Consider the following 25,857-nt stretch of genomic DNA (forward strand, 5'->3'; position numbering starts at 1 on the left):
GAGTTTTTTCCTATAACAGGGGATTGTTTATATTTCGGGAAAACAACAACAAAATTTTTATTTCGAAGAGGTTGGGGGAACTAAAATATGGTTTTTCCAACAAAAAAAAAAAACCCTTAAAAGGCCACCCTTCCACAAGTTATTTTGGGAAATTTGTCCGGTTAAAACTCGGAGTTTTCATAAGGGGGGCGGGTGTTTTGCCAAATAAAATTTTTTATTTTAATTTTGGGCTTTTTGAAGCAATGCAACGGTTATTCAAAGGGTAGATTTATTCCACTTTTTTGTTAGGGGGTTCCCAAGGGGTTTTTTCATTGGGAAGGAAGCGGTTCTTTGAAAAGGATAGTTTCGTTTCGTTTGGTTCGGTTCGTTCGGTTTCGTTCGGTTCGAAGGCCAATTGGGAAAAGAAAACAAAATTTCCCAATTAAAANCAATCTTCTTTTTTTCTTATTCTTCCTCCTCGGCTCCCCTCTCAGTAGGGGTGCTTTTCACAAATATGTTTCCTCAAGAAATCAAATTTTTCATCCTGGAGGATTGTTTGCTTTATAAATTTCCCAATTATCCTTTTACAATCCATTTCCTTTGGAACATTATAAATTTTTTTTACCAATAATGCAAGAAAGAACTTTAACGGCCTACCTGCAATTACCGGGGTGGGTTGTGATACTTTACCAAAGTCATCATCGGTTTGTATTATTTTTTTGACTTTGGCAGGTGGGAAAAGTGTTTTGATTTTATCAAATACCTCACCCAATTTTTTCAATTTTTTTTTGGAAATAAATTGTTCAGGTTGGTGTGGATGAGTTTCATCCCTTAAAAATCCAGAAGTATCCATTTTTTCAATTATATATAATATACCTGGTAAAAAAAATTCAATAACAATAACAACCCCATTTTTGTTTAACCTTAAAGACCCTGACCTTGACCTAAAACCTTTGGTTGTTCCTTTTTTAGATTTGATTTATTTAACCTTTTTATACAAATTCAATCAAAGTTTTTTGTTTGTTTGTTTGTTTGTTTGTTTGTTTGTATTATTTTTTTTGGAAGAATTCCACTTACTTTTTTTATATCCTTTGGTTTTTTTATTCACTACATCATTTTTTGCAATTGTTTGGAAAAAAAAAAAAAAAAAAAAAAAAAAAATTTTTTCAGTTAAGAAACACATACACACAATGCATTTATATATATCGACTGGCTAATTCTACATGATAGGTTTTGATCAATTGCAAACACTACCAGTTCAATACATATCTAAAAGGTACTGTTGCTTAGACTCTTGCTCGCTATCAAGTGTCCATTCTTTCTATATTATTATTGATATCTATTTCTTTCTCGCTATACACAGTATATAAAGAATAAGTGAAATTGAAAAACCACTTTCTTGATAGTTTATATATATATATGATATGATATTGTATACTTGTTTCATAATTAGAAAACTTGAATCAACCTACATTGAAAAAATAAGTTTCCCCAAATGGAGGACGGAGAGGGAAGTTTCCCTTTTGTCCCACATTATTTTATTTTTTAAACCTTTTCATACAATTAAGTATCTAATTGGAATATGAATCAATTTAATGGCATAACCAATGATACCAACAGCTAAGAAACCAATACCGACAGCTTTGACAATCTTTGTGTATTCTTTTAAATCAGGTTTCTTACATTTCTGTAAAAATTGAGTACCTTCTCTAACAAATTCCAATGGGGATTCTGCCAATTTTTCAACTGGGTTGCTACTTGTTTCTTTATCCTTAGCCATCCTTAATTTAGTTTGATCTTGATTCTATCCTTTCCCCCAAAAACAAGAACACTTATTGTGAATCTCTCCAATCTCAATTGATAAACCCAAAGCCAAAAGACTGCAAAAGAACAAAACTCAAAATAAATCAATCATTTATATCTTTGTCAATTGTATATATTTAAACGTTATAAAACAAAACTTCGTCTTCTTTGTTGAAGCTAAATTTTCTACAAAAAAAAAAAAGTTGAAAATTGAACGTGTCAGAATCAGATGAACGAAAAGGAGGGTAACAGCGATAAATACTAGGATATATATTACAAGGTAATGGTGTCAATTCTATTCAATTCTTATTTGGTCTAGTCTAGTCTAGTCTAGTCTAGTCTAATCTGGGTACTTTTGAACATTAATTTATCTCTATGGTTAATTATATCAGTATATAATTATGTATATGTGTATATTATGTTTTAGGAGTGGTTGAAGTTGTATTGTACATGTTGAAATTGGAATGCATGTCGTATTAGAATCCTTTCCATTCTTCTGTCTCACTTTCAGATTCAGATCCAGATCCAGATTCTTCCTCTGCTTCCTCAGAAGCGACAATGATGTTCCATTCTGACAGTCTAGAGTCGTCAATTAAGTTTTCTTTAATTTGGTCTTTTAGAACTTTGCTGGCATTGAGATCGGATCTTATGGAGGTAAAGATTTCGATGAATTTAGGCAATGGCGTCTCTTTAACTAATTCTTTGTAGTCGTATTCTTCTTCTTCTTCTTCAGAACCTTCTTGCTCTTCATTTTCATTTTCATTTCTCATTATTCTTTCCCATTCATCTAATAAGATATCAGTGATATGCATAGGAATACCGTTATAGATCTTGACATCCCCACTTAACGGAATGCCCTTTAATACCTTCTCGATATATGTGTCTACCAGGTTCGAGTTCCACTCTCTAGACTGTAAATATTTCAATTGTTGAAACAATACTCTTCTAATCAACAACAAGTATTTATCCAATCTATGACGATCAATGTTAAGCCATTCAATACACATGACTTTCCAAAATGCTTTACTGAATTTGACAAATGCTTCATCATTTACTGTTAGCTTGTCTTCAGTAGATTTGTTGTCTTTATTAGAAAAATATAAGCTATGTAAGCTTCCTAATTCAGACGCCAGACGTTGTTGGGGTCTTGGTCTATCACTAAACCACATGGCAAAATATAACCCTTTCCATAGCTTATCATACTGCAATTGTTTAGATTCCTTGAATTGACGAGTATTTAAATATTTTGTCAATTTATCTAATGCATTGTCTCTAACTTTCTTGTTGTTAGAGGCCAGTTGCTTTACAAAAGTTGATGTCTCCATTATCCTGTAATACAACAATGATCACTTGGTAGGCCCTTATTGATGGTATCCTTTTCTAATACTTATTTAAAGGAAAGATGAATGTTATATACCTCTATTGCAACTGTTCTTCTCTTATTATTATAGGTTTAACCAAAATTTTTCATCTCATCGCATAATTTTCTTTTTTTTTTTTTAATTTTCCAGAAGTTGAAGATCATTACAGACGTAACAATAAAAGCTATAGAGATTTATCTTCGGCTTTTGTCCGTTCATGTACTGAAGAGAAGATATACCTACCTATACAGGTAACGACTTATACTGAGATTCAGTTCAAAAATAGTTTGAGAACTCTATAATTCGCTTTTAATTGTAGATGTTCTGCAGCATGCAATAACGATATTTCAATTATTATAGCTTCAAATCAGATCATCAATCAAAAGGGCCAAAAAATAAAAAATAAAAAAAACAAGTTAACGCTCTGATCAAATGTTAAAAAAATTCTTCCCCGCCAGGACTCGAACCTGGAATCTTCTGGTTCGTAGCCAGACGCCGTGACCATTGGGCCACGAGGAACAAGAATTCTATCGATGAAAATAATTGTTGACTATAAAATTAAGAAAACCTCTCACGTGAAAAAAACTTTAAATTGGTTTACACCGTATGTTTTGGCCCATATCAGGTAAGTTCTGGTTATTCTTCAGCTGTAAAATTAGTTTAGTACTTGTTCGAATAAAGGCCGGTTTGCGCTTATTCTGTAGAACGGAATCTTAATGTAAGGGATGAATAAATGTTACTTTACACGAAAGTATTATTTCTGACGTGGTAAAACATTTCATACAATGTATATAAGAAATGACAAGATCTTAATTGACACTTGTCATGTTAATTATATTCCCATGTGTATATTATATACTTTAATACACTGGATCAATATCAACTTATTAAGAATGTCCTTGGAAATAAATAAAGAATCTATTACTATGAATGATTCGGTAGAAAAACTACAACATAATTCTCTACAATTTATATATTCCTTTTACACCATATATAGAAATCCCCACTTAGAAAATAAAAACAAATATGTCACCTAATAAAATTGAACAAAAAATCACAAGAAGTTTTCGCAGTGAAGCCCTATCTATTATCATGTTTCATGAATGTTTGTTCTAACGCAAAATTTTATCAAAGTTGCTGACATTGGTCATGTGACTTTTTCTTATAAAGCCATATTATCATGTCTCACGAGTGTTTGTCCGAACCGAAAACTCTTCAAGGTATCTTGAAGTATAAAAGAAGAATATATATAGTAATATAACAAGTAACTATGTATAAAACTAAAAGAACGATCCAGTTATCTAGTAACAGAGTGACCACAATGAGCCAACGTAATCCTACAAACCAGTAAAAGTGTAAAAGGACCTCATGTAACATAATATGATAAGTAAATATGTATCATATTAAAAGAGATGGCCCAGTTATTGAGTAATCGAGTGAGCACCATGATTGAGAATAATCCTACAAACCAATAATATTGTAAGGGAATCTGAATTATTAAAAAAATAAAAACAAATTGGGGCGAGCTGGGAATTGAACCCAGGGCCTCTCGCATATTTGAATGATTTGTATCCCAAGTGTAACTCGGAATTCGCCCAAAGCGAGAATCATACCACTAGACCACACGCCCGTATAATTTGATATCAAACAAAAAATCTTGGATTGGTATAAAGAGAATCTTCATATATATAATTATGTACGAATGACAGATATGATTTATCTTTTTTTGCTGACATTTGTCATGTGACTTTTTTATATTGTATCCTGTTGTAACCTAAAATGTATGAAATACCTCTATAGGTCCCCAGAGTATTCATATCGTGTGATATATGTGTAGAGAATTATCTTCTAGTTTTTTCCACCGAATCATTCTGTTGTAACCTAAAATGTTGTAACCTAAAATGTATGGTTTAAACTAATAGGTTTCAAGGTTATTCATATCACATGATAAATGATAATTATTACCCTAATAACATTAATTCAAATATTATAGTCATAAACTAATGTTGTGACTTTAACCTGGATACTCTAGGATAAAGTTTATGTCACTATTGCTATTTTTCGTACAAGGTCAATGTATCGATTTCTCAAATATATAAAAGGAACAAATTTTCAGTTCCGATATATAAAACTATTTATGTTATATAGGCTACTCTGTTACAGGAGGATGAGCGTGTTACCACTCACTGACCTCAGTAATAGGTCAATGTACCTATTTAACGTATATATACTTACATTGAAGCTTAAAGCTTTCACTATTCTGACAGCTAAGAGATAAAAGTTACATACCTATAAGAGTCTAGAACAATATCATGATCCGATAAATTCTATGCATTGATCGAATCATATTAAAGAACAACGATCACTAATGATATGATGAAATGATCTGTCATTCGTATGACAGTAAAGGTTATGATAGATTGCAATTGATCGATCGCCAATGGCGTGCTCGACCTTCTAAGCAATTGCTAAATCGTATCATAAGAAGTGAAGTGCAAAGGCCTCATTATTTATTATGATAAATTAATAATATTAAGATTATGAGATTGGATTTAAACATATAAAAAGGCATGATATTTTGAAACATCTAAAATATTGTTTATCTAAAATAAAAATATTTATTTCCAAGGACATCATTAATAAGATGATATTGATCCAGTGTATTAAAGTATATAATATACACATGGGAATATAGTACATATTTATGTCAGAATTATGAGGTGACGCATAAGTCATACTCATCACAACATTATTCGTAAGGGATAAAGAGATGTTACTCTAAATGTAAGTGGTCTTTCTGACGTTAAAAAATTTCATACAATGTATATAAGAGATGATTAGATCTTAATTGATACTTATCAGTTTAAATATATTCCCATGTGTATATTATATACTTTAATACACTGGATCAATATCAACTTATTAAGACTGTCTTTGGAAATAAATAAAGAATCTATTACTATGAGCGATTCGGTAGAAAAACCACAACATAATTCTCTATATGATTAATCAGGAATTTATAAGCTCTTTCAAGTTTATATCCAGTAATGATAAGTGTCAATTAAGATCTTATCAGACTTTATATACAATCTTAAGATATTCTTGACACATCAGAAGTAAATACTTTAGTATTAGAAACATTTCTTTATCCCTTAATAATAATGATGCTTTATATAATTATTCACCCTTATTAATATTGAATTAATGGGTATGACTTTACGTTATCTCATAATTTCTTACAAAATGATATTTATTGCCCTAATAACATTAAATCTAAATTTGCCGAGATGACCTAAGAAATGGATTACAAATATAGAAGATTTATTGTGATTTTTGATCAATTTTATTTGATGACATAATTGTTGTGACTTTAACCTGGATATGTTGTAACTTAATGTTGTGAGCTAAAATATAGGTGATATATTCCTAGGTTTACAGGATATTGTCATGACGCAATGATTGACAGTTACCGCGATGACAAGGTACAATCGAATATTACTAACCAAATGGATTATTAGTATGATTATTAATATCATGCTATAATCAGTAATTGATAATAGGCAATTGAATCATTGGTAGTAAAGTACAAAGGCATATCTAATAATTGCTTAATAATACTAAGATTATGGAATTGGATCTAACTATATAAAAGGGCAAGAAAATTTAGAATAGCTAAATATCATCTGCCCAGAATATTGATATGTATTATTTAAATCATTTACAAGACATTACAGAGAATATAAATAATTATTATTATAAGTTCAAAATCACCTTAATTAAATCACTATAATGAATAACTCAGATCTTAAGTTTACGTCTGAACAGCGATATTCTTGTTAAAGCCTTTTCGGATAGAATCCTTGATCACTTTGATATTAACATAATTAAATAGTCGATGGATGAATTCAAAAGAAAAAACGAGGAAATATATTGTTGACCCGATGCTACTTACTACGAATTGGTAAAATCAAGTACTTCGTAGATATCCAGTAGAATCGGCCACGTTTAATGATGTCAGTTAGGATATGATTATTTCTGTCACAAAGTGAACAGGTTGAGAAATCAGCATATATCCCAGCAATGTCAAGTTCATCTAGACTAAGAAGGTCATAACGAACTTTAGGGGAGGATGCTGCCGATATCCTAACTGTAGAACCATTATTAAAATGAAAATCACGGACTCCAGTTGAGGATACAGGGATTGGGCTGTCTTGCATATCTTTCGCACCTATATTAGAGGGCAGTTGTGAAAAATGCATCAAGTAAGGGTTTCGAATAATCGACGTTGAAGCTCAAGAGTCTAATAGTAGATATCCTGGAAGATTAAGATCATCAGAAGTTTGATTAGGCGAGTCTAAAATATTCGTCATTATCATCGAGCTCTATGAGTCCTGGTGTGATGTTGTTTGCTCTATGTGAAACAGGCTTAGTGGCTTTCTCAGGGAGGACATTAGAATTTGTCACTCTAGCGCTTAAAGTAGTTTTCACATTGGTAGAGACAGTTTGACCACATTATCACTTTTCGGTTTGTTCCTCAGGTTGGAAGGTTTATCCCGTTTGCTCTCTATTTCGTATAAGATCTGGATATCACGTAAAAGTAAATTCAAAGTAACCTTTGCACCGTTTTCGGCATATCTTGTATTTAATGATAGATATTGTCCTTTCAAGCCATTCATTATACACTTGCATATTATTGATTCGGGAATGTTAACATCAGAACTTCTACAATTCTTGACGAGAGAACGTATTTTGGCAGCAAATATAAATGCAGCATTGGATCCGTCGAATGTAATGTTACTTAGCCTGTTAAGTAATTCTTCTTCAGGGTCCTTATTTGCAACAGTGCCAATGGCATGTAGGATTAGGGTAAGGAGATCGGTTCCCTCAGAGATGGAGCTCTTCATCCAGTCAGGGTACGTGTCCGCTGGTACGTACATATTGAATATGTTAATGATGTAAGCTTTTTCAACGTCAGTTGGGGTACGTTTAGCACAGCCGTATTCATCTGGGATGATATCTACTAAATTGGATTGCTTTAAAAATTTGACAAAGTCATTGATCCATCTGTTAAAGTCATGAGCCGACGAAGCTACTGTTAGCATTATCCTGTCCATTGGATGTGTATGAACTGGAGCAGTTGGGGGTTGTGATGTTGAATCAGTAGCAGAGGTGCTTGATGGTACTTGGTTTGGAGTAATTGGAGGATGCTGTTGGTAGTAGTCATTAGGAATCGAAGGTGGGATAGGAAATTGTAAACCTGGATGCATACCTGCATAAGTTTGACCGAAGTAGTTAGGGAATATTGGTGGTGGATAATGGTTACCATATGGAGACCAACCAATTGGGTATGGGTGGGACATCAACGCATATGGTGAATAATATGGGATATTGTTGGCATCGTATGCAGGAGAACCGCTGATTCCTTTAGGAGAGTTTTGCAAAGATTCATCTTGAGAAACCTTAGTAGAGGTACCAATTGAATTATTATTGTGAAGTGAAGTTTTTAAAGAATCTTCCGCCTTGTTACTGTCAAAGGGAACGATAGCAGCGCTATCGTGTTCAGATGGAACTTTAATATCTGAATTACTCATTATGGTTATTTTAGTAAAGATGATTTTGAGGTTAGAATTACATATATTTCTCCGTTATGAATAATTCAGATGTTAAATTTACATCTGAACCTTTAAGTTGTACATAAAAGACAAATCAACAACATTAATAATTAATAGTATCTTTACTTTATCATACAGATTTCTACAAAAAAATTTCTAGAGAATAAGCGCAAACCGGCCTTTATTCGAACAGGTACTAAACTAATTTTACAGCTGAAGAATAACCAGAACTTACCTGATATGGGCCAAAAAATGCAAAAAATAAATATCTACACGTGACGTCGGGTTTGGAACATATAGTCGAGATTAAATTTTCAGACAATAACAAGCAATTGGAGGGTTGGCCGAGTGGTCTAAGGCGGCAGACTTAAGATCTGTTGGACGGTTGTCCGCGCGAGTTCGAACCTCGCATCCTTCAAATTTTTTTCGATTTTTTTCAGATCTAAAAATTGTTAAACGGAAGAACAGTATTCAAATACTATCTATACCAACGGCACATTGTCACATAGTGCTCGACTAATAATCATCAATATGCAGTTTACTTGCTCTATAAATTAATTTAAATATTTCAAATTATCCTACTGTTATTAAATGTTCTACAATTTGTAGTATTTCATCTGCCTTTTCATTAAAAGATTTATCTTTTGAGATTGACATGGACTTTCTGGAATAATTTGGTATATCCAGCTTGCATTTAATAGATTCATCCAATAAACTTCTTAATTCATTGATTAGAACACCATTCTTACACCATGTTCTGATTGGAAGCCACTCATCAACAACAACCCCTGGTGAATAATTCCTATTGTTAACATCATAACTGATTGGACCACCAAATAATAACAGTGACAACGTAGAAACAGGTGTGATATCTTTTAGATACAACTTTGTTGTTTGTTGAGAAGAATTATAAATAATAAATGGCGACTTGGAGATTTTTGGAGCGTTAATTTGAGTATTTAATGGTTGATCTATCTCATTCAGAGATATCATATCCTCTTGATTTACTGGACGTTTAGAAAACAAAACAGAAGATGGGTGAATAAAAGCTCTGGTTAGAGGCAACGGCAAGGCGTTGATTTCTTCTCGGGTAATCTCCTTATTTGTCATCTCTTTTTTCAAGTTTTGTAAATTGTCGATGTATTCTTCATTTCTTATCCAGAATTTAATTAGATTAGCTTCAGGGTCTTTTTGAATAGCACCAACACTTGTGGCTGCAAATTTAGCATCAGGAAGCTGAACTCTGGCAATATGTGGATAAAAAGCGCCCGTTAAAATGCACTTCAAAATATCAATATTATTTCTGTTTCTATTCAAATATTCTGAAGATCCACATTGATAATCCATAGGTAAAAATCCTACATCTTTTAGAATTGAATAAAGTTGAGTTCTGTTAGATGATATTTCTTTGATTTTATTATAGGACAACATATTTTCTTTCATGAAACTCCTTTTGCTGGTGCTATCACATAATGCATAATATTGTTCTAAAATATAAACCATGCTCAATAGATCACCAATATCATCCCTCTTAGCAAGTATCCTTTTAATTTCATCACGATTTTCTGCACCGCCAATGAAAGGCATAGAATTGGCACCTAATAGAGATGCGATTAAAATACCGATATCAGTACAGCCAAAAATAATACTATAAATTAGTAATTTCCCATGTTTACAATCGATAACTGGCATCAAACTAATGAATTGGCCCAATTGAGAAAGAGATCCATCTTCATTATTCAATAAACCAACTGTTGTTAACATTCTTTCGGCTTTTTCTAAAGACTTTAGAGGAGGAGGATCAAGTCCAGTTTTCAGGAACGCTTTGACATTTTTGATTCCCATTGCTTTGACAGAAAGATATAATGACTCCAATGAAACTCTTCTTATCTCTGGCGCAGGAGCGGCTACCATACTATCTTCAAATGTCTCTTTAGAAAACAATCTGTAGCATATACCTTCTCGAACTCTCCCAGAACGGCCCCTACGTTGCTTTGCCTCAGCTTTGGATATAAACGATTCAATTAATCTAGTAGTATTATCAGTAGAACTATAATATGAGGTTTTAGCTCTACCGGTATCAACCACCGCTACACAATCATCGATTGTAATTGATGTTTCAGCAATATTAGTAGAAACTACAATCTTACGTTTTCCTTTATATTTTAGGAATACCCTTTTTTGATCTTCGGGAGTTAATGCAGAATGCAATGGTAGGATGACATATAAATCCGCAAACTTACTTTTTGAAAGCATTTTACAAGACTTGTTGATTTCAGAAATACCTGGTAAAAATACAATAATCGAACCATCATTTGAATTGGCTGATAATTCTCTATCTATATGATCCACGACATCGGTTATTAAATCATAATTTATTTGGCCAGATTTAAAAAATCGTGAATTTGGACCAGGTCTTATGAATTCATCTTGGCTGTCAATATCCTCATCTTCAAAGCTATCATAACGTAACATGTTGTTCTTAATCTTAAAGTCAACAGCTGGTAGGATATCATCTAAAAAGTAATCAACGATTGGAAATGTTCTACCTTCAATATGGCATGTTTTAAGATTCTTAAAGTATGTACTGAAAACTTTGATATCTACAGTAGCACTCATCAGTACAATCTTGAGGCCTGGTATCTTGCCTATAAGGTTGTTCAACAGAATTATAATTAAATCGGTATCTATTGACCTCTCATGTACTTCATCGATAACAACAATGGAATTGTTTAAGAAGCTTTTATCAGATTGTAATATTCTCACTAGCACACCAGTGGTCATAAAACGTATACGAGTGTTTTCATTAGTCTTATTGACACCTCTGATTACATAGCCGACTTCATCGCCAACTTTAACACATCTTTCGTCGGCAACACGATCAGCTAAACCAATAGCTGAAATTCTTCTAGGCTGTGTGCAAATAATTTTGGTTTTGTTATAGTCATTATGAGTGTTGATTAAATGGTCTAGTAAGAATTGTACTACTTGAGTAGATTTACCTGAACCTGTTTCACCTGTAATAAGAACTACGTCATTGCTGAAGACTAAATCGACAATATTCCTTTGAATTTTCCAGGCAGGAAGGTTTTTTCTATTTATAAGCATCATATTATATTCATCTGACTTGATTCTTTTGGCGTACTTCTTGTTTAAGTCTTCTATTTCTCCTGCTGTTAGGTTAACTCCATTATTCGATTTATTCTTCCGATTATATGAATTACTTTTGGATTGATCTATAACGGAAGTTATCCCTCTTGAATTCCTAAATTCGTCTTCCGATAACAATGGGCCGGGGTTATCTATAATTTTGCTAATATTTTCTTGAAGCCATTCAAAAATAGTGTATATCATCATATCATTGAGTAGCTTGTATTCATCAATATAATTCAATAATTTTGACAAAATTTGATGTTTAATGTAATTTGGTAAAGTCAAACTTTTGTCGAAAGTTGAAACAATAATTCCTGGCAATGTGGAAGGATAATGTTTAGTTTTATAAACTTTCAATTTTAAATTGAATTTCTCTATTATGGTCATTGTGTAGCATGAGTTGGCGTCTAAAACTGTAATATTTTCGCTATATATACTCTGCAAACTATCCAATTCATCTTTCCAGATAGAATGTGATTCATCTTCTGAAACTCTAGCACCTTCATCAGTTACTAAAGATGGTAGTATATTTTGTGTTATTAATCCGGCAGCTTCAGGTTCGTTCATTTGAGATTTTCCTAACGCATAAAGTGCTTCATCTTTAGAGATACCACTTTCAGTTAATCTTTCCACCATGTTTCTTGTACTTAAAGGTAAAGTTGAAATTTCAACAACGTTATTAGAATCTTCTTTGCGTTTATGGAAAAAGGGTGGTAAATCGTCTTCAGGCAAATTGACAAGCAAAAAAGAAAGGGGATCCTTATAATTCATGGCCTCATCAACATGTGGTTCTCTAAAATTGAATTCTATTAATTTTGATCTCAGCGCTTCCCTAATTTCTGACTTAGATTTTTCATTAGGTTTGTGAACTTTACTCTTCCAATCAATATGTAATTTCAAGTTTGATTCAATTATTTGTCTTGCCGACTCACTCAAATCTATAAAAGTGGCATTATCCCATACCTTTCTTGGAAAACTAACCAAAGAATCATTACTCTTATTTTCTAAACGTTCCTTCTTATGTATAGGCGATTTTTCCTTCTTATTTGAATTTGTAGAAAGAATTACCGATTTTTTTTGTTCTTTTTCAGCCTGTTGAAATCTTGCATTCCGTTCTTTGTCTTGTTGTTCTTTTTGCTTTCTATCTTCTACAAAAGTTTTGAATGGATCCACATCGAATATTTTATCGCATTTTTTTGGATCTGTCCCATTTAGCGACTTTTTAAAATCTGATAAATCATACCATAAGTTTTTATGATTTGGCGGTAGCATCATTTGCATATTTGTATTGTACGCAATTCTATAAAGGGCGATGGTTGCCGCAATATGTCTAGCTTCCATCGGAGTCTCCTGTGGAATATAGAGACCTTTACCTGAAACTTTATCATAGGTCGGATCATTCATCCTAATCGATATAACTTCCTTTGATTTCGGATCTGTCCATGATAATACCGCAATTGCTAACATACCTTTATCACCTATTTTTTTCATATCATATTCGACTTTATTCCATTTCCTTTTTTGACATAATTCATGTAATAATGTATGTGGTAATTTACCAGTCCAATTTGTAGTAGAAGTAACCTTTGCTCTATTTTGTTGTTGCTTGTTTTTATTTGCAGCAGTATCCTCATCTTGCTCTTTCTTTTTGCCCTTTTTACCTTTCCCCTTTGGTTCTTCTACTACAGGAGTAGCTGGTTTGCTACTAGCCTTACCCTTTTTAGCCATTTCACTAGGTATAAAATGAGCTTCAATATATGAAGTATGCTAAATTAATCTTTTTAATCAGTTTAAAAACGGCCTTGTAGACAATTTCAATTCTAGCTAGCTATATTTAAATATTATTTTTCAATAATCTCCTCACTTGTGTGATCACGCAAAAATTGAGTACTGGTAGGATTGGAAGAGTAACTAGTTTCCTATAATTGTAACCAGTATCATCAATCTTTAAAATCTTAGTGCTTTAAACATAAAACTGAACATTTCTTGATGGTATTAAGCGATGAGCTTTACACATACGTACACAATGACTGTCAGCACCTATAAAAAAAGAGTGGTAAATGTAATATTTAGGCACCTATATCAATGACCAATGGTTTCTTGTTATAGATCACAAAGCGAACCCTCCATTATACACTGTATTTCACCTAACTGAAATGGGTAATTAATTTCAAATCAAGTTGAAGGCCCATTTCCCTCTCAGCCAAAACTAAATTAAACGCTTAAAGACTAATTAAGAATTTAATAATTCATCGTGTTGATCTTAGGGCGGTTAAGAATGCGTTTTAGTATTCTGAGCACAATCTACCCAACTTCACTGAAAATATACTATTAAAGGAGATCATATTACTATATTCAGAAGGTCAACTAAATGACAACTCCCTAGTGGAAGCTAAATAGTAAGTTTCTGCCCTCGTCGTTTGGATTAACGACACAAATATCACCTTCTATTTCAAAATTAAATTAGGTTTATGATTAATCCAGGATAACATATTATAAATATTATAAATATCTGACCTAATAGTATTGTTAAATGTTAATATTGGGATTAAGTTGAAGATAAATGACTGTTTAAATAATGAAGAAGTTGAACAGGATCTTCTTCTTCATTTAATCCTCTTTATTAACAACAATTGTACACTTATATATCGTGTCATATGATATGTGGTTTATTGTTAGTCATGTGACTAATGATATTGTGGACCGGGTAAGTTATTCCTGTTTTGTAAGATAATGAAAAATTAACCACATTAATATTTGAATAACTTAACAAGAACCATTGAATATAATAATAAATTGTGTACTAAATTTTTGAGAAGGTTTGTTATCTTGTCATTTGGTTCAGGAAGCTTGAAGTGTTGACCTTTTGGTGTACCAACTGATATCGTTATGTCTGAGTTGTTACAAATTAGAGATTTGTTGAGAAAAGGTGGAAATTTTACTTTATTAGATGCAAATGACACCTTAATAGATGATATATCGAAGGCATCTTTTTTGAAACTTGCTGATGATAGGAAATATCTATTGGAGAATGATACAGAGTTCGTAATTGATGGTTCTTTCAATTCCTTTGAAAGTAATTGCCCATTGTTGGTTACATAAAGATTCTAACGCAGCTGATTATTTAGCTGATTGTCAAGCTAAACATTTACCAAATATTTCATTTACACAAAGAAACGATTTGATCAACTGGCTATCTGGTACTTCTGAAACTTCTTCTTATATTAGTGGTGACAAAAGTAAAGAATCCGAAGTTAAAGAAATTACCAAAGAATCCGATAGTGCTAATGTTACGGAAAGAGAATTAGCTAAAACAGATCCAATCTTAGCCAAGGCATTATCTAATGAAAGAGTCTTGGTGGATCATAATTCTTCCTTACGTGGGTCTAAAGCTATTGACTTTGGTTATCTGATAAAAGATGCGGAATTAAAGCTGGTGCAATCAATAAAATCATCATTACGTTCTAATAGAAATAAAAGTTCTTCACAAAATGGTATCTCCAAAAACGATAGAAACCTACAAAGAAATTCTACTCAAAGAAAGGATCCAATCATTCTAATCCCATCTGCTGCATCTTCTATTTTCACTCTGTCAAATATCAAACAATTTTTACAAGATTCAAACTATATCAATCCAAGAGAATTACCTGTTGCTAGTCAAGATTTAATTACTATCGAAAAGAAATTTGACCGTATAAGCAGGCCAATTAGGTTTATGGTTGTTAACAATACAAGAATGTTTACAAAGCCTGAATATTGGGATAGAGTAGTAGCTATTTTTACAACAGGACATGCATGGCAATTCAATAACTATCAATGGAATACCCCTCAAGAATTATTCCAACATTGTAAAGGGTATTACTTCCATTTCTCTGGTGATTCAATCCCACAGACAGTACAACAATGGAACGTACAGAAAGTCGAAATAGATAAAAATAAAAGATTCAAAGATGTTGAAGTTGTCCGTTTTTTCTGGTACAATTTGGAGAAAGAATTATTAGCTAGAGGTTTCCATTGAATGTTGTACCCTTTGGGGATATAGATCATTCACAATGTTAATATATCCGAATAAAACTCCTCTTAATGAATGACTAAAACGCACAAACACGCACAAAATTAAATACATGATGTATAGATAACTATAAACCCCATTGTAATATAATGAATAAATCACTTATAAGTCATTTGAATTTTAGACACTTTATCATAATTGATAGATTTTGCTGTGTTTTGTGACCATCACTGAGCTTCAAATAATGGTCTCAACTAAATAAGATATTGTTCGAAACGTCGTAATTTAATATTGGACACAATTTCAAAAGAGTTTATTAAATGGATATCTTCTTTAAGTGCTTGGTTAAGAAAATGATTTAATTAGTTGACCTTTAGATGAGTTGGGTGTTTGTCTTGCTATTTAAGTTTGTCTAAAAATTATTTTAACCTTTGTATTTCAATACAGTTCAGTATTGTTACTGTTCTGGTAGTAAAAGGGAAATAACAAAGCATATGTTGTTAATCTGTGTCAATGTTTAAAAAATATAGGAATCAAGATCTCGATATGACATTTTGGTGGAAAAGGCAGCCAAAAGAACCCAATGAGTATATAAAATATGTAGTTGAACAGATTGCTAAAATAAGTTCAACCAATTCATCGGATGGCCAAAAGAAATCACAAGATGAGTGGTCGAAATACTTAACTAGTATAAAAAATTCTTGCTGGATGAATTGAACAACACAAACCGTTGAGGCAATTAATATGATGGTACTTGAGAATAAATAAGAATAATTTTTTTTACCATCTTTTACACCATTTTACAGATTTAGATTTCGAAACCAGGAAGGATGTAATGTTCATCTACTCCTTAGGGTTAAGACATTCGAAAGATAATAGGTTAACTACTGTAGAATATCTGGTCATGAATCCAATAACTGTCAATTTGATGCTACGAAGTACAGAATTGGCATTGGATGGTGAGTCAGCTAAAGAAGTTTATTTGATTTTGGGTAATATGATAGTAGAAACTGTTAAATATGAACAATTAGCATCTATTATCCTCAGAGATCCAAATATTTGGAAACTCTTTGAATATGCAAGTGTCCCAGACTTTGAAATTAGCACAGAATCATTACAATTATTAAATACTATATTTTCTACACATCCAAAATTAGTCTCCAAAGAGTTTTTGAATAATGACGCAAATATTAATAAATTCATAGATAATATCAATACGTTGATAATAAAAGGAACCTACGTTGCAAGGAGACAGATAACAAAGCTTTTGGCTTCATTAATCATTATAAGGTCTAATAATCAATTAATGACAACATATATCTCTTCATCGAACAATTTAAAATTAGTCATGACGTTGATGAGTGATAAATCAAAAAATTTACAATATGAAGCTTTTAACATTTTCAAAGTTATTGTAGCAAACCCTAAGAAGCCTAAACCAATAGCTGATATATTATCTAAGAATAAAATCAGATTATTGGATTATTTTAAAACATTTGGGTTAGAGAACCAAGACGCAACATTTATTGATGAGAAGGAATTTATAATTCAAGAATTAGAGGCTTTACCCGAGTTATCCCCAACGAATATTAATCTGAAATCGTTGGCATCTAACACAGTGGTGTATATGTAGATATAAGAAAATAGAGACGTTTTAGTGATAAAACTATTTGATATTTAAGAAATGTCATTAAAACTTAAAATTGTAGAACAGTTTGTAAATGTTTATTATTAAAACCTAATTTAATATGCAAATTTTCTAATGAAAATGTATATTTTGTTAATACCATTAATATTCTTTTTGGATTTATTATTTGTTAATATTCTTTTTGGATTTATTATTTGTTAATATTCCATATAGTATTCTTATAGTAATTTATACCGCTCAATTGCTCATCTATTAGAATATCACCAGTATTGATGCTATTTTGTATGATTTCGGTAATTACACCAATTGTCCAACAATTTGATGATGACTCGTTTAAAATTTTTGTCAGCTGTAATAAGTCGCATCCATTGCAAGACTCGATGATTTTCAATATCATTTCTTTGATATTTTCGAATGAATCTGATGAGGATAAGCATAGCACTCTACCATTTATTCTTGTCAGCTTTAGTTCATGTAATCCCAAATCTTCAAATCTCTCACATGCCTCTTTCATTTCCTTTGGTGATATATATCCAATCCCAATTCTCATTGATTTATTATACATAGCATATAAGTCAACCAGAGTAACAAGGATTAATTTTTGGCTTTCATCCTTTTGCTTGAATTCAAATATCGCAAACTCATATATTTCACGAGCAATTTCATCTAAGAATAGTGATTTATTATAGAATTTGTCTCGGTCTATCATTAAAACTGATTTCTGTTTTGTTTCTTCATCTCCATTTTTTCTATATGTTTTGTATAATTTTTCAATTTCACTTGCTAATGACATTAATTTATTTAAATCTGTTAGTGCATTGTTGAATAATATATCGTTGTTCAAAAGTTGTACTTCTCTAGAATTTTCTAAACTTGTAATACCAACTTTATTTGGTTTTGTTTCTAAAAATGGTAGGTTTTTGGATTCTTGGGTATTTACTAGTTCCCCATTCACTGAAACTAAATCCGCATTAAAAATATGTTTAGTCTTTTCCTTTCTCAAATCATCTACAGCTTTTTTGGTTGCTTGAGAGAATAGTAATCCATCAGATTTTCGAAAGCTAAATTGTACAAAATTTGAGGCTTCTTTATTTGGGAGGGTTCCATTTTCAAGTTCTATATTAAACCTTGAATCTTTAAATGTCTTTGCATTTGAATTATATTTTGATCGTATCTTTGTATTTGGTAATCTAAAGCCGCAAATTTCACAATTATTCATTTGTGGATGATTAATAAATGTACAAGCAGGGCAAGTATTACCACCTTTTAACCTTGATTTTTTTGAATCCTGTATTTTTGATTCATTATTATTTTTACTGTTATTTGAGTAATTAATCGATGATTTTGTCATTTCATAATCCGCAGGAATACCACAATTCTCACATACTGGTAAAGGGTTCAAATCTTTCGTAAATTCTCCTTGAACTTCATTTGTGAACATACAGATTGGACAAACCCAAGTTGAAGTACCAATTTGTTTATTTAATTCAATTCCAAGTAACTTGTTTTGTAATGCAGCTGTCTCCAGATCTTTTAAGAATAGAATCATTCTGGCTGACCTTTTAAGAAAGTTTGATGAATATTCAACTGATTCGATATCATTTAATTCTAAACAAATTGAATATTTAGTAGGGTCTAAATCATCAACATATATCAGTCTCTGTGAAGTTAAAAATATCCTACCAGATTGCCTATTTAATATTCTTGATTTCCCATAATATAACCCTATTTTATGATCTATTAATATATCTTTCTCATTTTCTCTCAATAATGGCTGTCCTGATGAAGTAGTCTCAACATAATGCCAACATTCCATTGTAAGGATATCTTCAGATAGTATATAGTATTGTTGTTCTTTACTCTTATCGTTATTTTTTTATTCCTTAGTATTACCTCAATACTATCCAATTTTTATATTTTGCATCCTCCAAATATTTATCAATTTTGAGATATAAGGCTTAATTCTTCAGGTGTTTTTGATATTCCATGAAAAAAACGTTTTGTTCTCAAATCGATGATTAACCTGTTACAATTAAACCCTTTTGATATAAAAACATAAATTACTTTAGAATTTAGCTTTTTTATAGGTTAATGTGGTCGGTTTATTGACTTAGACAGTTTGATTATACTAAAGAATCTTAATATTATTTAATCAATGCATTTATTTATTTATTTGGTATTTGAATATTATCAATTTATATAGACGAATATAATACTACTATTCATGGATATATCTACAAAAGGTACAATTTTTTTCTATTATTTTTTAATGAAGAGTTTATTTTGATGATTGTTATATTAGTTATTCAGTGTTCATTCATTCATTTATTCATCAATTCATTTCTTTTTTGGTTTTGGAGCGGGTTTCCTGAGTTTGCTTGGTGAACTAGCCTCAGTTTGACTCTCTTTCAAAGGTAATCTTTCATTTTGTTTGCTTGGTTTAGAAGTTTTAGAGTTTTTATTAGATTGATTTAATAACAGTAATTTAGCTGGACTTGAGCTTGGAGACTTGTCATTTGTAGAATTTTCTAATGCTCTCAAATCAGTTTGCGATTTCCTAATAATGTTGGATTTTCTGGCTTCTGTCAATTCCTTTAATCTCTTTTCCCAAACTGGAACTTGTTGGTCCAATATTACACTTAGTTCACTTAATTTTTGTTCATTTCCCAATCTTTCAACTGGATCAAACTTCCCAAAGTCATAATTACCCTTACCATCAAATTTTAGCAAATAATTATGGAAATGCCACAAACTTGTTCTATGACAGACTGATATCAAAGAGATACCAAAATTTTGGGCATTTTGATACATTTTTTGTTCCATTTCTGGAGAAACAGCTGAGGTACATTCATCTAAAACTGCAAATTTTGGTTGATGATAATACATTCTAGCCATTGCTAGTCTTTGTTGGATACCAATTGATAATTCTTCCGACCAGTTACGAATTAGATCAAAAGCTTCACGTGTTTCGATGATAGTGTTAGTGTTGTTAGTAATTGACTTTGGAGAAGTATTAGACTTCTTTGCTAAAGCTAGAGATAAATTTTCGGTTATTAGATCGTCCAATTCTAGTAACTCCAAAATTTCTACCAGTTTATCATCACCCTTGACATAATCACCATTGAAACGCGTTTCAAATTGTTCAATAGAATCAGGATAAATAATTTGTTCTCTAAATGTGGATCTATTACTCATATATGGCCTTTGTGGTAAGTAATATATAGAACATTCATTTTCGTTGTCTCTATTAGGCATGATTAATTTAGTTTTTAGTTCTGGCTTTAAAGATGGTCTAATTGGCCATAGACCACCCAACAGCCTAAATAATGACGATTTACCACACCCATTTGGACCAATAATTAACAAATGATCTCCATGATTTAATTCAAAGTTCAACTCTGGTACTAATACTTGATTTGCTGGTGTTATTAATGGAACGTTAATAAATTTAATCAAATTATCATTATATTCAACTAGCTTAGAATCAATTGAGGTATCTCCATCTTGATCATTTTCAATAATCGAATCTAGAACGTTATTAAAACTGTTTAATCTTATCCAGACACCGCGCAACTGTTGAATGTTCTTCTTCAATTCCACAAATCTACCAAATGAACTAGAGGCAGTCAATAATAAACGTCTGTTGGTGATAAAATCTGCGGTTATATCACCAGCACTAGTCTGTGCGGCTGCATCTTCTTCTTCAGTAGTAGGTTCTTTGAAAAAAATTGGCATTGAACACAGGATCAAACCAGCAGCACCCCATGTGTATTTGATTACGAAATTTGTAGCCAAATCATATAAGGCTCTTGCTTTTATTTCTCTATTTAGGAATAAGACCAATTGATAAAATGAATAATCCAAACTTATCAATTCTCTATCATAACCTCTTAGGATGGCAATTTCTTCGTTATTCGAGTGTAAGTTTGAATGCAAAGATCTGAACCAACTCTCTAGTGAAGCTCTAATCATAGTTAATTTTGTAAAATTTGGTTGAATTAACTTTAATAAGGAATTGGAAAACGTCACAATTAAACCCAAAACAAGGGTACCTTCACCCATCATAGTTGAGTTTGACATTAGTAATTTAAATGAACATAATATTAAATCCAAAGTAGGCTTCAACAATTGGTTTAATAACAGGGATGAATTTGTTGAGAATTGATAAATGTCACGAGTTAGATGGTCTTGAATTTCTGGCCCATGTGCAGCTGCAGTAGAAGTAGCATTTGCATTTTCATTACCATTTTTCCCTGCAACTAAACTCTTTGTATTATCATTATCATTATTATTATTAAAATCACCCTTCAAATTAGTTTCGCTATCGATTTTATTTTCATTTGAATCGTTAGTTTCTTTATTATTATCGATGTTAATATTTGCAACGACAGAGTAAAAAATCTTGTGGTTTTTCAAATACTTATCCAATAAGAAGTTTGAAATTTGTCTGTTAATTGATATTGAACATAATTTCGTTGTATAGTTGATCAACGAATTTATGAAACTAGCTGGGATACCTAGTAACATCCATTGACCAAATAAAACCTTCAAAAAGCTTCCGTATTGAGCCTTAACTAAAGTTGATACTAATTTACCATCTAAAGTTGCGACATGTAAAGATAAGAAAGTTCTGATAACTAATAGAATTGATTGAGTTATGAATAATAATAGACATTTTCTATCCTTCAGTATAATTTGTAGAAGGAATGATTTTTTCTTTTTGCTGCATTCCAATTGTCTTTTGTTATTTTGAACTTGGTTTGAATCTGAGACAATGATAGATTCTCTATCATTGTCATCATTATCATTATCATTTAAGTCTATCTGTCTGTTATTATTATTCTTTGTATTATCTGCGTTTGTAGTAGTACTGCTTGCATTGCTTGTTATGCTTTGACTTCTATTTCTTGAAGATCTAATTTTTTTGTCTCTCTTGTTATTATTTAAATTTGTACCACTTGCTAGGGTACCAACTAGCAGTAGAATATATGAAATTCTTAAAATTGAAAGTCTATGATTTTTGTAGAAATTCAATAGATTAGTTTGCATCATATTTGCTGAAGAGTGTATATGTGAGGGGAAGGGAAGGGAAGGGAAGGGATATGAAATAGTATATGCTATGTTGTATAAAATATTATATCAATCAATCAATTTGCATTTAATGAATAGTTATTGAATATTGTTTAATGGAAGCAAACAAACAAACTAACTAACAAAAATGGAGCCGATTGACGTTGAGTCGTAAAAACAACAACAACTATATATATATAGATATATATAGATATGAAAATATGCAGTAACGAAGTAACACCCTAAAACTATAAGAAGTTTGAATAGAGATGGGTTTGTAGGCTTGTATGCTTGTTTTTTCCAGTAAACCAAAATATACAGATGTACAACTTATAAGCTGAGGAGGATATGTATGATTGATATGTTTTGTGGAAACCTGAGTGTAAGAGGTCAGACTAGATTTGAGAGTGGAGCAGAGAAGAGAGAATCAAAGAAGATAGAAAGAAAAATAAAACAAAACATAAGTATAATCACCTCCTTAAATATGATTTTTAAAACAAAAAAAAAATAATTCAAAATTGGAGATAATACTGAATATTTTAATATCATTCGGTGAATTATGTGTGTGTGAGAGAGTGTGCCCGGAATATTTATTTAATCATGCTTTTAAATTGCTACATTTGATATTTGATATTTGATATCATTTTTTCTTATTTTCTTATTTTCTTATTTTTTTGGGAAGATGAAAACAAATTTATTTCTTAATCTTTGTGTCATTCATTGATTTTCCCATTCAGTTTACCTTTAGCTTTACCGATATTCAATATTCAATATTCAATATTCAATATTCAATATTCAATATTCAATACTTAATTTTTAGCTTAGTTTAGTTTAGTTTAGTTTTTGTGGTTCGCTCTGTCTCTCTGTCTCTCTTCCTTCTTATCTCCCTCTTTCCCCCATTCCATTCCTGTCCATTCCTCTAAGACCTTCACTTCGAGACCTCCAAGAACTGTCTGCTCCCTTCCCCTTCCCCTTCCCCTTGGCCCCCCTCACCTCCCTTAAAAATTGAAACTCTGGGTACAACAAGTACTGATTACCCAGGCAGGTTTTTGTGGCAAGAGAGTCATTGTCGCTACGGAGAAGAGAGAGAAACCGTTTCATACGAAACTCCGGAATTAATCACTTATTCGCTTTTGACTCAACCCCCATACCAAATCATACCATACCATATCATTTCGAACAAAATTGAATGTGTTCGTCCGTCCAACGGTACACATCCTTTGGAACGAACGAATCCTTTCGATTTTCGATTTTCGATTTTCGATTTTCGACTCAGACTGAAATCTCTTTGGAACTAGAACTAAAACTAAAACGAGCGTCTTTCTGTTCTTATGCCTCCAATCAAAAGAGAATATCAGTATGTACGAACGCACTGCGGTTACTTGGTTTTGTATCCATGTATATACCCCATGTTTGCTAGACTTGTAAACTCTACCTTGATGTGAGTGGTAGGATAGGTATGTCTGCTCTAATTGTACTTGTACTCATGCAATAAATACATCGATGCGATGGACCACATCCCGTGACTTTTCCATGATTAGACAAGAGGCTTGGCTTGGCTAGGCTAGGCTAGGCGAGGCGAGACTGTAATAGAAAGTAGACCAATAATTGCCATCAGCAGCACACATCACATACTTCACGTACTCGTGCTCGTGCTCGTGCTCGTTGCAAGATCTCTTTCTACAGTGCCAAGCAAGTTTAACTTGTATCTCTACATCTTATGTGGTACGGTACAGTATGGAACACCATACCGTACTTGAAGTTACAAACTTCAAAAAGGTCGGATGTGCTAATAATCTAAAACATTAATTCTGTTTTTCCATCTTTTTTTTTTCTTTTATGGTAAACTTCTTGGGCCATCTCATCTACCTCCTCATCTCCATCCATATTAAGCAATTTTTTACAAAACTTTTCATTCATCTTTCTCCTCATGCCATTCAATTAATTCATCAGCCATCGTTGTTCTTACTGCTAACCAAATCCTGTCCCCAATCCGAACAACAAAATATGTTATACATTACAATGATAACCCCATACAGCTCAGTGGAAGCAGTTTTTCCTCTTCGCAATTCTCACCGAATGAGTTACTCTATCCTCCTTAGACATCAGATCAAAAAAAAAATAAAATACAGGAAAACCACAAGTTGATTATGTTCCCTTAATGAATAGAAAATTAAAGTAGCTTTAATCTATATTCTTTAGCTCTGACCAAGCCACTTGTAATCATCACCGTCACCGTCACCGTCACCGTCACCAGTATCAGCAATAGTGATAGATAGTGTCTATCTTTAGCAGCATTAAAAAAAAAGAATACTAAGAAAGCCAACTTAAGCTGCTTCGTTTTCTGTTGAGGTCTTGAGAAAGATCAGACAACGTTACCCGGATCATTTCTGATACACACCATACACAGAACAAAAGTAGGCCAGACTGAAACAACCAGAGCATCTGAATAGTTTTATAGTGTAGTAGTAGGACTAGTTAGTAGCAATACTCTCAATCACAATGCACGAACACAACCGCTACATTTTTTTTTTTTCCTTCATTTGGCCGAAAAATGAGCAGAGGATTTCACGGGCGACAAAACCAAAAAGCAGAAGAAAAAAGAAATTAAGAAAGAGAAACAGAGAAGTGAGGAAGAAAAAATAAATGAAAAACAGAAAAAAAAAAAGAAATTTTCTGTTGTCGTTGTCTCTGAAATTGCGCCTGGTTTGACAGACAAACATACCCGGACTTAAATACCAAGCTACAAGCTTTTCTTGGCCGAGCTCACCGTTCTTGCTATTTCGGTTATTTTCGTTTCTTTTCGCTCGAGGACGGAAACAAACAGCAAAACATAATACAATATATAATTATTATGTCAATCTGCTACATTGAATTCTGTGCGATCAATTGTTTTTTGTTTCTTTTTTTTTGAGATTTTTTTTCGAAATTCGAAATTCTATTTTATTTTGATCTCTCCTCCTCGATTTCTTGCTTTCATCTGAATTATTTGAAGTACATATCAATACACTAACTAACATCATAAAAGAAAATTAAAGTACAACATCTCCTTGTCTCTCCCATTTTGGGAAGGAAATAAATAATTAGAAATTTAATTACCGAATTTTAATATACTTGTCACTAGATATTTTATTTATATACCTGCTTGATTGATCCCATATTTAGCATGCATATATGTTTTCTTCTTTTTGTGCATTGCGTATGCTTGCTAGATATAGA

The 25,857-nt window shown here is 32.0% G+C and overlaps 9 protein-coding genes, 3 non-coding genes and 1 further gene across 12 annotated transcripts, besides 3 other annotated features; 3 read left to right on the forward strand and 10 right to left on the reverse strand.

Annotated features, from left to right (window-relative positions):
- Positions 1–469: 469 nt before the first annotated feature.
- On the reverse strand, positions 470–832 carry Kpol_1055p45 (uncharacterized protein; the record flags this gene model as incomplete). The annotated part of the gene is made up of 1 exon (XM_001646497.1): positions 470–832. One exon carries the CDS (start codon positions 830–832, stop codon positions 470–472), a length of 363 nt encoding a protein of 120 aa, XP_001646547.1.
- A 702-nt stretch (positions 833–1,534) lies between these two features.
- Positions 1,535–1,759, reverse strand: Kpol_1055p46 (uncharacterized protein; the record flags this gene model as incomplete). The annotated part of the gene is made up of 1 exon (XM_001646498.1): positions 1,535–1,759. One exon carries the CDS (start codon positions 1,757–1,759, stop codon positions 1,535–1,537), a length of 225 nt encoding a protein of 74 aa, XP_001646548.1.
- Positions 1,760–2,258: 499 nt separating this feature from the next.
- Positions 2,259–3,107, reverse strand: RRP1 (Rrp1p; the record flags this gene model as incomplete). Its single annotated transcript, XM_001646499.1, has 1 exon — positions 2,259–3,107. The coding sequence occupies one exon, from the start codon at positions 3,105–3,107 to the stop codon at positions 2,259–2,261; it is 849 nt and encodes a 282-aa protein (XP_001646549.1).
- Positions 3,108–3,589: 482 nt separating this feature from the next.
- Kpol_1055trna6 lies at positions 3,590–3,662 on the reverse strand. Its single transcript has one exon. It is a non-coding gene; the product is annotated as a tRNA-Arg (tRNA).
- Positions 3,663–4,661: 999 nt separating this feature from the next.
- Kpol_1055trna7 lies at positions 4,662–4,773 on the reverse strand. Its single transcript has 2 exons — positions 4,737–4,773; positions 4,662–4,698 (listed from the first exon to the last, which is right to left on the reverse strand). It is a non-coding gene; the product is annotated as a tRNA-Pro (tRNA).
- A 2,314-nt stretch (positions 4,774–7,087) lies between these two features.
- Kpol_1055p48 (Tkp1 protein) lies at positions 7,088–7,402 on the reverse strand (the record flags this gene model as incomplete). Its single annotated transcript, XM_001646500.1, has 1 exon — positions 7,088–7,402. The coding sequence occupies one exon, from the start codon at positions 7,400–7,402 to the stop codon at positions 7,088–7,090; it is 315 nt and encodes a 104-aa protein (XP_001646550.1).
- A 225-nt stretch (positions 7,403–7,627) lies between these two features.
- Kpol_1055p49 (gag protein) lies at positions 7,628–8,734 on the reverse strand (the record flags this gene model as incomplete). The annotated part of the gene is made up of 1 exon (XM_001646501.1): positions 7,628–8,734. One exon carries the CDS (start codon positions 8,732–8,734, stop codon positions 7,628–7,630), a length of 1,107 nt encoding a protein of 368 aa, XP_001646551.1.
- A 355-nt stretch (positions 8,735–9,089) lies between these two features.
- Positions 9,090–9,173, forward strand: Kpol_1055trna8. The gene has a single exon. It is a non-coding gene; the product is annotated as a tRNA-Leu (tRNA).
- A 155-nt stretch (positions 9,174–9,328) lies between these two features.
- Kpol_1055p50 (RNA helicase) lies at positions 9,329–13,636 on the reverse strand (the record flags this gene model as incomplete). The annotated part of the gene is made up of 1 exon (XM_001646502.1): positions 9,329–13,636. One exon carries the CDS (start codon positions 13,634–13,636, stop codon positions 9,329–9,331), a length of 4,308 nt encoding a protein of 1,435 aa, XP_001646552.1.
- Positions 13,637–14,960: 1,324 nt separating this feature from the next.
- Positions 14,961–15,926, forward strand: CDC73 (Cdc73p; the record flags this gene model as incomplete). Its single annotated transcript, XM_001646503.1, has 1 exon — positions 14,961–15,926. The coding sequence occupies one exon, from the start codon at positions 14,961–14,963 to the stop codon at positions 15,924–15,926; it is 966 nt and encodes a 321-aa protein (XP_001646553.1).
- Positions 15,927–16,433: 507 nt separating this feature from the next.
- Positions 16,434–16,634: a sequence feature (similar to hypothetical protein; correction of possible frameshift sequencing error~similar to Saccharomyces cerevisiae HYM1 (YKL189W)).
- Kpol_1055p52 lies at positions 16,434–17,553 on the forward strand (the record flags this gene model as incomplete).
- Positions 16,636–16,665: a sequence feature (similar to hypothetical protein; correction of possible frameshift sequencing error~similar to Saccharomyces cerevisiae HYM1 (YKL189W)).
- Positions 16,669–17,553: a sequence feature (similar to hypothetical protein; correction of possible frameshift sequencing error~similar to Saccharomyces cerevisiae HYM1 (YKL189W)).
- Positions 17,554–17,758: 205 nt separating this feature from the next.
- Positions 17,759–19,384, reverse strand: VPS36 (ESCRT-II subunit protein VPS36; the record flags this gene model as incomplete). Its single annotated transcript, XM_001646504.1, has 1 exon — positions 17,759–19,384. One exon carries the CDS (start codon positions 19,382–19,384, stop codon positions 17,759–17,761), a length of 1,626 nt encoding a protein of 541 aa, XP_001646554.1.
- Positions 19,385–19,905: 521 nt separating this feature from the next.
- Positions 19,906–22,620, reverse strand: PXA2 (ATP-binding cassette long-chain fatty acid transporter PXA2; the record flags this gene model as incomplete). Its single annotated transcript, XM_001646505.1, has 1 exon — positions 19,906–22,620. The coding sequence occupies one exon, from the start codon at positions 22,618–22,620 to the stop codon at positions 19,906–19,908; it is 2,715 nt and encodes a 904-aa protein (XP_001646555.1).
- Positions 22,621–25,857: the final 3,237 nt, after the last annotated feature.

Source organism: Vanderwaltozyma polyspora, genomic scaffold, assembly GCF_000150035.1.
Source record: "Vanderwaltozyma polyspora DSM 70294 KpolScaffold1055 genomic scaffold, whole genome shotgun sequence".
Classification (NCBI taxonomy): domain Eukaryota; kingdom Fungi; phylum Ascomycota; class Saccharomycetes; order Saccharomycetales; family Saccharomycetaceae; genus Vanderwaltozyma; species Vanderwaltozyma polyspora.